Source organism: Mauremys mutica, chromosome 2 (assembly GCF_020497125.1).
Source record: "Mauremys mutica isolate MM-2020 ecotype Southern chromosome 2, ASM2049712v1, whole genome shotgun sequence".
Taxonomy (NCBI): Eukaryota; Metazoa; Chordata; order Testudines; family Geoemydidae; genus Mauremys; species Mauremys mutica.
Genome location: NC_059073.1, coordinates 125,190,972 through 125,205,310, shown reverse-complemented (window position 1 = coordinate 125,205,310; position 14,339 = coordinate 125,190,972). Strand labels below are relative to the sequence as shown.

The 14,339-nt window shown below is 46.5% G+C and overlaps 1 protein-coding gene across 2 annotated transcripts in view; it reads right to left on the bottom strand.

The window, feature by feature from the left end:
* Window positions 1–11,611: 11,611 nt before the first annotated feature.
* PIGN (phosphatidylinositol glycan anchor biosynthesis class N) overlaps window positions 11,612–14,339 on the bottom strand; it is a 186,697-nt gene continuing 183,969 nt past the window's right edge. The window contains exon 29 of one of the 2 annotated variants that reach the window (XM_045003648.1): window positions 11,612–11,864. In XM_045003648.1, the coding sequence (XP_044859583.1) occupies window positions 11,813–11,864 (52 nt within the window). In that variant the 3' untranslated portion in view covers window positions 11,612–11,812. The remainder of the gene's footprint in view (window positions 11,865–14,339) is intronic. The other variant, XR_006576677.1, reaches the window with a different exon arrangement.

The following is a 14,339-nucleotide window of genomic DNA, read 5'->3' as shown; positions in this document are numbered from 1 at the left end:
CTTGTACAGTACAGTGCTTGATAAACACTGATTAGATAGCTAGACCAAAAGATTAGATTCGATTTTCACACTGGCTCATGCAACAGGCAGTTTTCAAGAACAGGAGTTATAATATATAGTTTTTAATTGCCGTCATTTGAACACTAGTCACAGCTATCTAATAATCAAAATTAGTGCTAAAAATAAAAAGCCAATAGTCTATCACAGCCCCAGATAGCAGTGCACTCAATTGACCGATGAAATGGTACAAAGGGAAAGTTTTGCACTCTTATCAACAGATCCTTCCAATGACCAAAGCAAAGATATTACTATGACACGTTATTTGTAGACAATGCATAAATAATTATATCTAGTGTCCATACAGAGCTTTTCATTAGTAGCTCTCAAAGTGCTTTATAAAGGGGGTCAGTATTTACTTTCTACAGCTTCAAAGCTGTGAGAGGAATATGGGCATAGCTTTTATTTATGGCTTGGCCAGTACTGCTTGTGTCTTTAATTTTGTAATATGGTGATTCCTCCAACCCTCTTATTTAATTTTTTTAAACCATCCCTTCATTTACCTTCTAAACAGAAAAAAATATATAAATAAAGCAAACTTCAGAAATTCCCAACATAAAATTTAAAAAATAATCTTTTGTTTGTAAAATAAGGTTGCTAAATGACAGTAATGTACTTACCTGTTGCAATCATTTGCAAAACCCAAGCACTTAAAATGCCAGTGAATGAGTAATTAAGGAACTTCACAAATCTCACCTGACTATGCAACAAACAAACTCATAATTCAGATCAGATACAAACAAATGTATATTGTAGTACAGCAAAATAACCTTAACTCTGTCCCCAAATAAATGGTATTCTTTCCTCAGTAATTTCAAAATGCAAACAGAGCACAAAGCCCTCCTGGGGGCAGAGGAAAGCAAACACACACATAAAAAATTATGAGCTAGATCTGCAGCTTGTATAAATAGATGTTTCTCTATTGAAGTCAGTGGAGTGCAACTGACTTACACCAGCTGAGGATCTGTCCCTCTATAGCTATACATTAATGATACATATTAATCACCTTTAAATGGAAATCATACATGCATGCATCATTTTAATATAAATTGACACTGTTATATCTTTTCCTATTAAATTAAATTCACTACATTATTCTCAAGGAAGAGTAATTGTAACTACCTTACCGGAAAATTCCACTGTCAATTTACAAATCTGATAATAATTAAGACTGCTGTGATTAAAGATGTATTTCTCTGTACTTGATACGAAGAATGTGTTTGTTCATCAAATAGGCAACATAAAACTTATGACATCCTTAATTACCCATTTAATTGCTTTTAAGCATTGGGATGTTGTAAATGGTGCCATAGGTAAGTATGCTGTCCTCACCTAGTTTAAAATCAAAACAATAGAGGTTGCTAAGATTTTCTTTGCTTTGGCATTAAAAATTTTATTTCTACTGTCATAGCTTCGCCAATACCTCTTTAATGTGTACCACTATGAAGGCATGACAGGATGTGTTTTACAGGTTAAATAATAACATGCCTCGGGTTCGTTGTGGTTGTCTGAATGCCTGCAACCACTTGACACATTAATGGACCAGTAAAACAAGCCCTGGACTGTCTTTATGTTCTCCCAGCTATGACTATTAGATGTTTTAAGTTGTTAAGCAAAACATGTTACATTAATTCTCCTGAGGGATTTGCTGCTAGCCTAAGGTGCTATATTGTCAGCCCTATGGAGAATGCCCTCTATTAACCCACACAAGAACAGGTACAGCCGGGCACCAGCAACATAAGCCTCCCTCCACCTCTTTGCCCAGCATACCTCAACCTTAACCTCGCAGGGACTGGTTCTAGGAGTGAGAGGTTAGGTCACTCACCATCATATTCAAGCCAGACCATCCTTGTAGATGAGACAAGGTGGGTGAGGGAATATCTTTTATTGGATCAACTTCTGCTGTTGAAAGAGACAAGCTTTCAAGCTTGCACAGTGCTCTTCTTCAGGTCCTGAAGACGAGCTCTGTGCAAGTTCGGAAGCTTGTCTCACTCACCAACAGGAGCTGGTCCAATAAAAGATATTCCCTCACCCACATTCTCTAATATCCAGGGACCAACACAGCTACAACAACACTGCATACAAAGTTGTTGTAGGTGGCAGGCACATCTGCTCCAGACAGCTGCACCCACTACTGCTTCCCAGTTGGCTGAGCCATTTTTGGTACTGAGGTTCTGTGAGAGAATGGTAAGGGCTAGATGGTGAAGATGTGTGTGTGAGAGAGTGTACACATAAGAGGGTACAAAGGGCCCCTCTCTTTCTGCACATGGGGTGGGCAACTCTGCCGCCATGCTATGCTCGGTGCACAAGGACCAAGGTTGCCTAGTATTGTTAACTGTGCTAGAAAACCCAAGGTGGCAGGATGGTGCTGAGGGGTAGGACGTTGCTCCCTTCCCTCCCCCCGCCACACACACACTCTCCTCCCAGCGCTTCTGGGATTTCTGCTGGTATGCTGCACCTCCCTCTGTCTCCCATGCAGGCTGTGTCTGGAAACCCTAGCACAGAGCTTAAAACCAGAGGCCAAAATGATTCCAAATTAGTTTATTCTAACAGAAGCTCAGCTCTGCACACCCAGCAGGGAAGTGCAGCTGGACCCAGATGCTGAGAGATGCAATTCAGCCATCTGGCCACAGTGCTCAACTGGCTCAGAAAACTTTCTACCTGAATACATCCCCTGGCAAGGTGGCCTCCTTCACCAGAGGTGTAACATCCCTGATTTAGTACACCTCTACCCTGATATAACGCTGTCCTTGGGAGCCAAAAAATCTTATCGCGTTATAGGTGAAACCGCGTTATATCGAACTTGCTTTGATCCACCGGAGTGTGCGCCCCCCCCCCAGAGCACTGCTTTACCTCGTTATATTCAAATTCGTGTTATATCGGGTGGCGTTATATCGAGGTAGCGGTGTGTGCCTAAAGGCTGGAGAGATTCCAGCAGGGGATTCCGTCCTCAAAGCTGGGGAAGAGGATATTAATTAGGGGTATTTGGATATCTGTTCTAGAAAGGAGACGCTCATCAAGGTACATATTGCTGGAAATTTCACTCATTGCTTTTGTAAGTGGCTTAAATCTGAGTGTGACCAAAAGGCTCCAGCAGTCAAACAAAGCATGGACAGTCAGCTTCCGAAGAGATAATGGTTAATTTAAGTGCCCATGGGATGCATAGAAAACCTGGATCGAATTTTTACTTCTTCATTTGCTCAGAACTGTGGATCCACTTATTAGCAAGCAATAATTCTAGAATAGAAAAACAAACATGGCTCCAAACCCTATAAAAATTAAAATGTCCCAAATGAATAAGCTGTTAAAGAATGTTTAGGATAATATTATGTAAAGGCTGATGTCTGTTATTACCTCAGCATTTGCCCCATAGCCTGTCCTCATGCTGATCATCGTAACAGCCTTCATGGCTTTGGGTCAGGAGGAGCTGCCATGCCTGTCAAAAGACATTTCATAATGAATTTGCCATGGGCATTTGACTGATGTGTCAGAAGTGCCCAAAGAAGTATGAAGGAGGTGACACTTTTGCCATGACAGAACAAAGTGCGGATAATGAATATTGCAAATGTGTGAAGGGGCAGCTGTGGAAATGCTTTTCCTTCTGACACTGAGTCTACATTGTTAAAAAAACAAAGCAGCCAATCAGTGCTTTTGCTGCCATGCTGTGCTTTTCATTTTCGTCCGGCCTAACATTCTTCCAACACCTTCTGTTGAATTTGCTTAGGCCCCGTCTACACTGGCAAGTTTGTGCACAGTAAAGCAGCTTTGAACGCTGTAACTCCCGAGGTGTACACACTGCCAAGCCACTTGGTGCGCAGAAACTGCGCAGATGCAGCGCTCTAAAAAAACCACCCCGACGAGAGGCATAGAGCTTTCTGCACCGGGGCTACAGCGCCGCGGTGCCAGTGTAGACACTCTGGTCGATGACAGTGCTGTGATTGGCCTCCAAGAGGTGTCCCACAATGCCTGTTCTCATCTCTCTGGCCATCGGTTTGAACTCTACTGCCCTGCCCTCAGGTGACCAACCATCAGCCTCACCCCGTAAATTCCTTTGGAAATTTAAAAGTCCCCTTCCTGTTTGCTTGATGATGTGTGCAGTGGTCTCAGTGCATCTATCCAGGTGGCCATGCCTGCTCCATGCACCAGGCGATCCCCAGCTTGGAGCAATGTCAAGCTGCTGGATCTCATCAGCATTTGGGGAGAGGAAGCAGTGCAGTCCCAGCTGTGATCCAGCCATAGCAATTATGATACCTACGGACAGATTTCTAGATGCATGATAGAAAAGGGCCATGACCGGGCAGAGCTGTCCCTAGCTATTTTGGGGCCCAACGCAGCCCCCCATGGGGGGGTAGGGGGCACCAGGTTTCCGGGGCAGGGGCCGGCCCCAGGCCTCCATGGGGTGGAGGGGGCTGGCTTGGGGAGCAGGGGGGAACCACCCTCCAGTACTCACTGGCGGCGTGGCTGGGGCCGTGCTGCTGCACTTCTCACCGCCAGTGAGTGCAGGCCCAGCCCTGCTGCACTCCTCAGGGGAGTGGGGGTGGGGCTGGGGTGGAGCAGGGGCGGGAAGAGGCAGGGCTGTGGCAGGGAAGGGGTGGGGGCAGGAAGAGGCGGAACGGGGCGGAGCAGGGGCGGGGGCTTTGGGGAAGGGGTGGAGTGGGGCTGGGGCTGGGGCGGAGGCGGAGCAGGCGTAGGGGATGGAGCAGCACACAGCTGCACAGGGCACCAGGAAATCTGGTGCCCCAAATTTCCTGGTGCCCTACGCAGCTGCGTACTTTGCGTATGGGTAAGGATGGCCCTGTGACCGGGACACACTGCAGTGCAGGATCTAAGTGAAGGAGCTGCAGAACATCTACCACAAGGCACACTGCTGCTCCAGTGCCGCGCCCACGAGCTGGTGGTTCTAAAAAGAGCTGGACGCGATACTCAGTGGTGACCCCACCTCCACCGCGAAGTCCCCTGTGCATACTTCGTTGGCTCACGTGCCAGTTGAGAGTGGACCGAGCCAGGAGGAGGCAATCTTGGATGAAGATGGGGAGAGGGAACCAGAGGCAGAGGATGCATGCTGTCAGGAGCTCTTTTCTATCCCAGAGGAGCCTAGCTAGTCACAGGAGTCGGATCTTGGCAAAGCGCAAACAGGATAGGAGGCCCCAGCAAGTGGATCTGATTTTGGGAATTGCTGAAGTGAGTTGTTGAGGGCAGGAGGGTTGCAGAAAGCAGGTTTGTCTCCCACCTCATGCCTAGTTTGAGCAGCAGAGCAGGCTGTTGATAGATTCCCTCACTTCACGGGAATCTCCCTCAGAGATCTCCAGGAAACTCTCATGGAGATACTGCGCAATCCGCTCCTGCAGATTCCTCGGAAACAGAGCTGCTTTGTTTCTTGCCCCATTAACGGTAACTTTCCTGCGCCACTGTGCCGTCATGCGGGGGCGGGGGGGGGGGAGTGGAGAAGACACAATTGCTGCACACAGGCTAGCCACATAGGGGCCAGGTCGAAAGCCGCAGACTTGGAGAAGACCCTCCCTCGATTCCCTGCTCACCCTCAGCAGCAAGAGATCTTCCATAATGATCACCTCCTGTGGAAAGTGTGGGGACAGGAATGATTATCTGCCCCCCCCTACAGTGCTGGCTCTCCCCAAGTGCCCAAGAGCCACGTGCCCAGTGTACAGCAGGGTCCGGGAACAGTGATTTACCCTGTCCTTGCGGCTACTCACCATTTTGGGGGTCTTGGGGCTCATGTGTGCTTGCCTGGGGTCAGCCAGTTAGTGACAGGTGTGTGAGTACTGGCTATGTTTTATAGCACTGAAACAGTGTTGTTTGTGTTGTAAACAATACTGCTTCTGTAAAATGTTGCAGTTAAACTTCACAGAGATGACCTTGGGAGCACAGCCTCCCTCTTTGTTATCGGTGGCAGAATGGCTTCGCAGAATTAGAAAGCTTCCAAGAAAAACTAAGGAGGACTTCATGTGTGAGGTTATGATGCACTACACCGCCAAGAAAAAGGAACTGAAGGATGGCAGGACAGCAAGAAGAGAGACCGAAAGGAGAACACAGCACACCAGAAAGAAGCCACAGAGTGGCTCTTAACAGTTATGGAGCGCCAAGCAGACACTCTCCAGGCGATACTAGCTCTTCAAACCAAGCACCTCCTGGCTCCACTCTCTACCCACGGTATTCCACTCCTCCCTCCTCACAGTCTAGCAGTGTGGACTTCCAGTACCCACCGCACTCAACACCCATCCCTCTGCAGTTTGGCCCTTCTGAAGTACAGCAACTGCTGCATCATGCTCCAAAGGAGAAGGCTGGGTATGATCCCTGGACATACACAAATCTGTAGCCATCCCAGGACCCTCCTCCTCTTGAGACCTTCCATTCCCCCATTCCTTCCATTCTCCCATCCTCCTCCCTGCTGATGAAATTTTTCGTTTGACTCCCTCCTCTGGTTGTTGTCTTTCAATAAATGAATTGTGTTTGTTTGAAAGCAATCTTTATTCTATTAAGTAAAAGCAAAAAGAGCACCACAAAGCAACATACAATTATGTTAAGGCCCCTTCTTGCATCATGTGCACCAATCACCTCCTAGCATTACAAACACTGCAATCCCCGAACATAGCAACAAATATTAGTAGCTTTCAGCTTTAAATTATTGCCTCAAAGCATCCCTGATCCTTATGACCCCGCTCTGTGCCCCTCTAATAGCTCTGGTCTCCGGCTGTTCAAACTCAGCCTCCAGGGGCTGAGCATCTGCAGTCCAGTCCCGAGTGAAGTTTTCACCCTTTCCTTCACAAATATTATGGAGCATACAGCACATGGCTATAAGTATAGGAATATTGTCATCAGCCATGTCCAGCTTCCATACAGACATTGCCACTGGGCTTTTAAACGGCCGAATGCACACTCCACAGTCATTCTGCACTTGCTCAGCCTGTTGTTGAACAGCTCCTTGCTGCTGTCAAGTTGCCTCGTGTATGGCTTCATGAGCCATGGCATTAAGGGATAGGGAGGGTCTACCAGGATCACAATGGGCATTTCGACTTCCCCTACGGTGATCTTCTGGGCTGGGAAGAAAGTCCCTGGTTGCAGCTTCTTGAATGGGCCAGTGTTCCAAAAGATGCGTGCGTCATGCACAGTTCTGTACCAGCCTGCGTTAATGTCCGTGAAATGCCCACGGTGATGCACAAGCAACTGGAGAACCATTGAGAAATACTCCTTGCGATTAATGTACTTGGTGGGTAGGTGGTCTGGTGCCAGAATAGGAATGTGCGTGCCATCTATCACCCCTCCGCATTTAGGGAAGGCCATTTGTGCAAAGCCATCCACAATGTCACACACGTTGCTCAGAGTCACGGTCTTTCAGAGCAGGATGCGATTAATGGCCCTGCACACTTCCATCAACATGACTCCAACGGTCAACTTTCCCACTCCAAACTGGTTAGTGACTGTTCGGTAGCAGTCTAGAGTAGCCAGCTTCCACAGTGCAATCGCCACTTCAGTCGCTCCTCCAGCGACAGGGCAGCTCTCATTCTCCTGTCCTTGCGCCGCAGGGCTGGTGCGAGCTCATCACACAGTCCCATGAATGTGGCTTTCCTCATCTGAAAGTTCTGCAGCCACTGCTCATCATCATAGACGTGCATGACAATGTGATCCCACCACTCAGTGCTTGTTTCCCGAGCCCAAAAGCAGCGTTCCACTGTGGTCAGCACCACCGTGAATGCCACAAGCAATCTTGTGTCGTAGCTACTACGTGTGGTGAGATCAATGTCACATTCCTCTTGCCTTTGTAGTTTAAGGAATAACTCCACTGCCACTCGTGACATGTTGGTCAGTGCGAGCTGCACGCTGGTCAACAGCTTGGGATCCATTCCTGCAGCCAGAAAGAGGCAGGGCAGGGCGCGCAGTACACAAACGATTGAAAGATGGTGCCAAATGCAGATGGAAGCACAGGGATTGCTGGGATGAGAAGCAATGCATCACGGGCATTGCAACAGGACCCAGGATGCCCCACGACCCCTTCCGCCTTCCCACAAGTCTTAGCGGCAAAAGAGAAAGAGCTGCCCAGAGTGCACCACTCTGAATAGCACCACAAGTGCCTCAGGTGTGAAAACGCTATTGCGCAGGCAGCTGTCAGTGTAAACACACAACAGCGGTTTTCCTTCAGCACTCTCTGAGCAGCGCTGTAACTGCTGGCGCTGTAACGCCAGTGTAGACGTGCCCTTAGTCTGCAAGCATTAAATCTATAGTGCCCCTTCACCAAAGTCTAGCAAATGCCAGCCATTGGTTCAGCAATGTGTATGAGACCTCTGGGGCAAACTGGATTTTATTCCCTGCATCCTGCCCCCTGCCATCCCTTGTTCCTCCATAGGGAAATCCCCCTTTGCCTAATGTGTCAGCAAGACCGTATTTCAGTGTCAATGCCCCAAAAGAAATTCTCTCTCAATTAGGAGTGTCAAATTTTGTTCCTTACCTGTAAATGGTGGTTCTGGGAGAAGCACCCTGGTCCAATGCTGAGGGGATGCTCTTTTATCCTCCCAGGTAGACAAGGTGATTTCGAAGATAAGCTGAGTGCAGTATTCTGGAGCATCTTGTAAAAAATCCAATTTACAGGTAAGCAAAAAACATTTCTTTTTCTTCTGAAGCTCCCCCAGTCCGGAAATGAAGTACTCAATCTAATTCCAGAAGGGAATCTACCTAGTTCATGGGAGTCCTGTGACGAACAGTTGATAAATTTAGTTGTGCCTGTCTTAAACCACAACACTCAGAACCCCATCACTTGAGAGCCATATCTGAGGAAGTAGTATCATGAACAGGTATGGACTGGATGCCAGATGGTCTAGCAGATTTCCAGTGCTGAGACAGTAACTTGGAACTCTGGCTGCCAAGGACTGAGGTGAGAGGGAGAGAATAATGGACAAGAGTGCCCTGACAATGATGGCTGGGGAGACAGACTGTAATTTTTCTAATTTTATTTTGTTTGTTTGTTTTCCTAAAAGGAAAATTATCCCTTCTTTGATCCAAGCAATTAGTCAAAATTCAGGGTCTAGTGGGTTGGTTCCATATGGAATAAGAAATTGATGTTGGAGGCAGGCATTTCTGTAATGGAATCCTATTTATTTATAAAGAATGTACAAAATCAAGTAATTTGCTACTCAAGTCTTGCCATATACCTGGGCTTTGGGTGATGCCTCCTATTCTTTCAGCTCTCTGGTGCCATAAAGGAGCTTAATGGTTTCTTACAACTGTCTTAAATGAAAGGCAGCAGTTACACCTACCAGCATCAATAGGGTTTCACCCAATCTGTAACAGTAACAAGCCATCCTGGTAATGAGGTGACAATGCTTTGAAGGTTACAATATCTTTACACCAGGGTAAGGTCTTTGCCAGGTGTTTGGTGAATTTTTAGAGTCACCCATCACCCAATGTGTGATGTTCCTAATTCCAAGCAGGCTACACTTCAAAAATCAAGCATCCCTACTTCTAAGGGGTGAGGATATGAAAAGTGTTTTGACCTGGTCTCAGTAAGACCAGGGGAAGCAACCATGGGCTAGCCTACACTGGCAACAATAAAGTGCTGCCATGGCAGCACCTTAACGTGCCTTGTGTGCTCGCAGCGCAACGCTGGCTCTCCTAGCGCTCTAAAAAAACCTGCCTCCACGAGGGGCATGGCCTCCAGCTCTGGTGCACTGTCTACACTGGTGCTTTCCAGCGCTGTAAATTGCTGCGCTCAGGGGAGTGTTTTTTCACACTGCTGAGCGAGAAAGTTTCAGAGCTGTAAATTGCCAGTGTAGACAAGCCCCGTGTATGGACTTGCTGGACCAAGGTGGTGTGTTTTTTTAAAGATGTCACATGGCAATAAAAGGTGATAAAATCCATAGATCACATGTATAGAATTTGGAGGGTGCAGAACTGACTTTGAGGAACATAAAAGGGGAGGGAAGGATGAAATTGACCTTGTAATTGGAGTGGGTCAGACAATGTCTATCACAGGGGTCGGCAACCCTTCGGAAGTGGTGTGCCGAGTCTTCATTTATTCACTCTAATTTAAGGTTTTGCGTGCCAGTAATACATTTTAACATTTTTAGACGGTCTCTTTCTATAAGTTTATAATATATAACTAAACTATTGTTGTATGTAAAGTCAATAAGGGTTTTAAAAATGTTTAAGAAGCTTCATTTAAAATTAAATTAAAATGCAGAACCCCCCAGACCGGTGACCAGAACCTGGGCAGTGTGAGTGCCACTGAAAATCAGCTCGCGTGCCGCTTCGGCACCCGTGCCATAGGTTGCCTACCCCGATCTATCAAAAACTAAATTTTGCTAATGTTTTCTCCCCTTTTTCTTAGCAGCAATGCTCATAAAGGACACTTTGCTTTAGTCCCCAATCCTGCAAATGCTTACCTACATACATCAATCCATGATCAAAGTATTATCATACAGAACCAAAAGCTGTAGGGTTTTTTACTTGTTTGTTTTTCCTGGGAAATATCAAGAATGTCTATTTCATCTTCACTTTTGTTTGTGCTGGAGGACTCTATGGAGGATTCAGAAAGGCATGGTGGCAGCTTTTGCACTTATCATTGAATGGCTAGTGGTACTGGATTCTCTCCCAAGTTTTTTATTCAAACAGCTGTTACCAAAATTAAATAAAGAGCAAAGAATTTAAATGAGGAGATTTCAGAAGTTTAATCTAGTTAGTTTATCAAAGAGAAGGCTAAGAGATGTTTTGATCAGTCTATAACAGGGGTTGGCAATCTCTGGCACATGGCTTGCCAGGGTAAGCACCCTGGCGGGCCAGGCCAGTTTGTTTACCTGCCGTGTCCGCAGGTTCAGCCGCTCCAGGCAATGGGGGCTGCGGGAAGTGGTGCAGGCCGAGGGATGTTCTGGCCGTGGCTTCCCACCGCCCCCATTGGCCTGGAGCAGCAAACGGAAGCCATGATCGGCTGAACCTGTGGACGTGGCAGGTAAACAAACTGGCCCGGCCTGCCAGGGTGCTTACCCTTGTGAGCCGCGTGCCAGAGGTTGCTGACCCCTGGTCTATAAGTATCTACACAGGGAAAAGATTTCTGCCAGTGGGCTTTTTAATCTTTCAGACAAGGCAAAAAGTTGACTGGCTGGAAGTTGAAGCTAGTAAACCTCAAACTGAAAATAAGGTGCACATTTTTAAGAGTGAATGTAATTAACCATTGAAACAACTTACCAAGGGACATGATGGACCCTCTATCACTTGAAGTCTTTAAATCAAGATTGGATATCTTTCTAAAAGGTATGCTTTAGCCCAAATAGACGTTATGGGCTGAATGCAAGAATTAGTGGGAGAAATTTTGTGTTATACAGGAGGTCAGATTAGATGATCGGACTGGGCCATTCTGGCCTTAAAATCAGCGAATAAACAAACAATCTTACTAAAAGAGTCACTTCCCCATATAATTAATGAGATTCCACTTAGTATTTATTGTCGTGCATTTACTAATTCACCATTTGCCTGTACAGTAAATGATGGACAAGACCACAATTGCAAATACAAGAAACAAGTTGGGGAAAGCACAAAACTCCTGCCCCACCTAGGCCTTCTGTGTACATCAGAAAGCAGCAAAGATAGGCACAAGCCCTTGTTGCTACCCCCAGCCCTTTACAGATCACTTTTAAATAGAGAGAGAATACAGAATCTCCATCAGACAGTAGCTCCTGCTTCTGTAATCTTTGATTTGGCTTACTTCCATAACATGAGTTTGGTTCTTTAAGGTTTTTTCCCTTGTATGCTGCTAGTGCCACTTTGTTGCATTGTTCCTTATTGAGTAGTTGGGCATTTTTCTACTGAAAAAAAAATCAATACATATTTAATTCAAAAATACAGGAGGTGTTGAGTAAAATTTATGGCTAGTAAAGGTAAAAGGCCTTGCTGTGCTTTCAGGCTTTCTAAATATGAGTCAGTGTGGGGAAAAGGTCCCTTTTGGGCAAACACAACAAAGGAAATTGGGGACCTTATACTTTAAACACAGTATTAAAATACAGGAACCTTGGTTAATCCACCATTAAGGTTGAGCATTTAAATGCACAAAAGTCAGAGGAAGGAAGGTTCCTATGGCAACATTATCTGTGAATTATTGCATATAGTATTATTGATTATGCAATTATATTTATGCAGTGATATATATTTGCAGCGTGACCAAGTTACTGAAGACAGCTGTTTCTTTTAATGGAAGATGCTTTTATGTACCTTTAAAGCATGAATAATGTAATTTACTTCATCAGCAAATGCTGAAATTTGAGAAAAACATAGCATTTATGAAAGTCATAAGACCAGTTATGTATAGTCTTTTCCATGGCCAGGTGATAACTAGGTGCTATCCCAGGCCCTACATTTACAATAAAACTGTCTCTCACCTACCCCTACTGTGATGGGATGTACAAACCCCACACTGGGCAACAAAGGGTTAAGGGATTATTTTGGGCTCAGCCAGCCCTGCCCTGCCACACCTGCAGCAAATGCTCCATCTGATGGAGGAATTAAAAGGCAGGGAATTAGCTCATTTGGGTGGTAGATCTGCAGGCGAGCAGACCTGTAGGCTATAGCTCTAGCAGAGGGAAGCCTAAGACTCTGATACAGCTGCCCAAAGAGGCCCTCCCTGAGGGAAGGGCGGACCCACACTGCAGACTACCAGAGAGGGAAGTATCCAGTGGGATCTGGGACATTGGTAACCCCCTCTTACCTATTGTGGTTTGGGTTCCCCATCAGGGAAAAGCCTTGGACTAAGCTGACCCAGGGGATGGGGGTAGGTGAATGAAAGGAAGAGGTCAAAGGAGGACAGCCTTAAGCAGTCTTGGTTGCCAGACTACTGGTAGCCCAAAGCATAGGTGCCAATTTCTGCTGGTGGGTGCTTGACACCCCACCCTCCCGGCCCTGCCCTGACTCCACCCCCTGCCTCGCCCCTGCCCCCATTCCAACCCCTTCCCCAAAGTCTCTTCCCCCTCCCTGCCCCCATTCCAACCCCTTCCCCAAATCCCTGCCCTGGCCCTGCTTCCTCCCCTGAGTGTGCCATGTTCACGCTCCTCCCCCCTCCCTCCCAGAGCTTGTTATGCCATGAAACAGCTGTTTTGTGGCAGCAAGCGCTGGGAGTTAGGCAGAGAAGCGGAGATGTGGTGCGCTTAGGGGAGGAGGTGGAGGTGAGGTTGGGCGAGGAGGGGAGCTTGGCTGACGGGGGTGCAGAGCATCCACCAATTTTTCCTGGGGGTGCTCCAGCCCCAGAGCACCCACAGGATTGGTGCCTATGGCCCAAAGGGCCCCGGGTCAAAGCCTAGTGGAGTCAGGGGAGGGGGCTTCCCTCCTCACAACCCCCTTGGCAGTCAGGAGCTGCAGCTGTGACCACACACCCCGAGTGAGGACCCTTACACCTACCTCCCTGTCAGTAATCTCCTGGAGAAATAATCTCCAGATTGTCTACTGACCCTTCAGTGCCCCAGATCCATGCCCCAGCCATCTGCTCCCTATTCCATTTGTAACTAGGGCTGTCAAGTGATTAAAAAAATTAATTCTGATTAATCATGCCATTAATCATGCTGTTAAACAATCAAAGAATACCATTTATTTAAACATTTTTGGATCTTTTTCACATTTTCAAATATATTGATTTCAATTACAACACAGAATACAAAGTGTACAGTGCTCACTTTATATTTATTTTTATTACAAATATTTGCACTGTAAAAAAAAATTTTCAAATCAAATCAAGTGTGATCTCTATCATGAAAGTTGAATTTACAAATGTAGAATTATGTACAAAAAACTCTGCATTCAAAAATAATACAATGTAAAATTTTAGAGTGTACAAGTCCATTCAGTCCTACTTCTTGTTCAGCCAATGACACAGACAAACAAGTTTGTTTACATTTGCAGAAGATAATGCTGCTCACTTCTTGTTTACAATGTCACCTGAAAGTGAGACCAAGCATTTGAGTGACACTGTTGTAGCCAGCATTGCAAGTTATTTACATACTAGATGTGCTAAAGTTGGGGTCCACAATGGGCGCCTGCCGGGGCATCTAAGTGTGCCCGTGTACTGGCCGGCGGACGAGCATCCACTGAAATGCCGCCGACAAGCTGCCTCATCCAGAGGCATCGCCGCCAAAATGCTGCTGATTTTTGGCGGTATTTCAGCGGCGACGCCTCTGGATGAGGCTGCTTCTCAGCAGCATTTCAAAGGTGACACCTATTGACATTGCTGCTTGTCGGCGGAATTTCGGCAGATGCTTGTCTGCCACCATGGTCCTCCGTGGCTCGTTGTCTGGCAC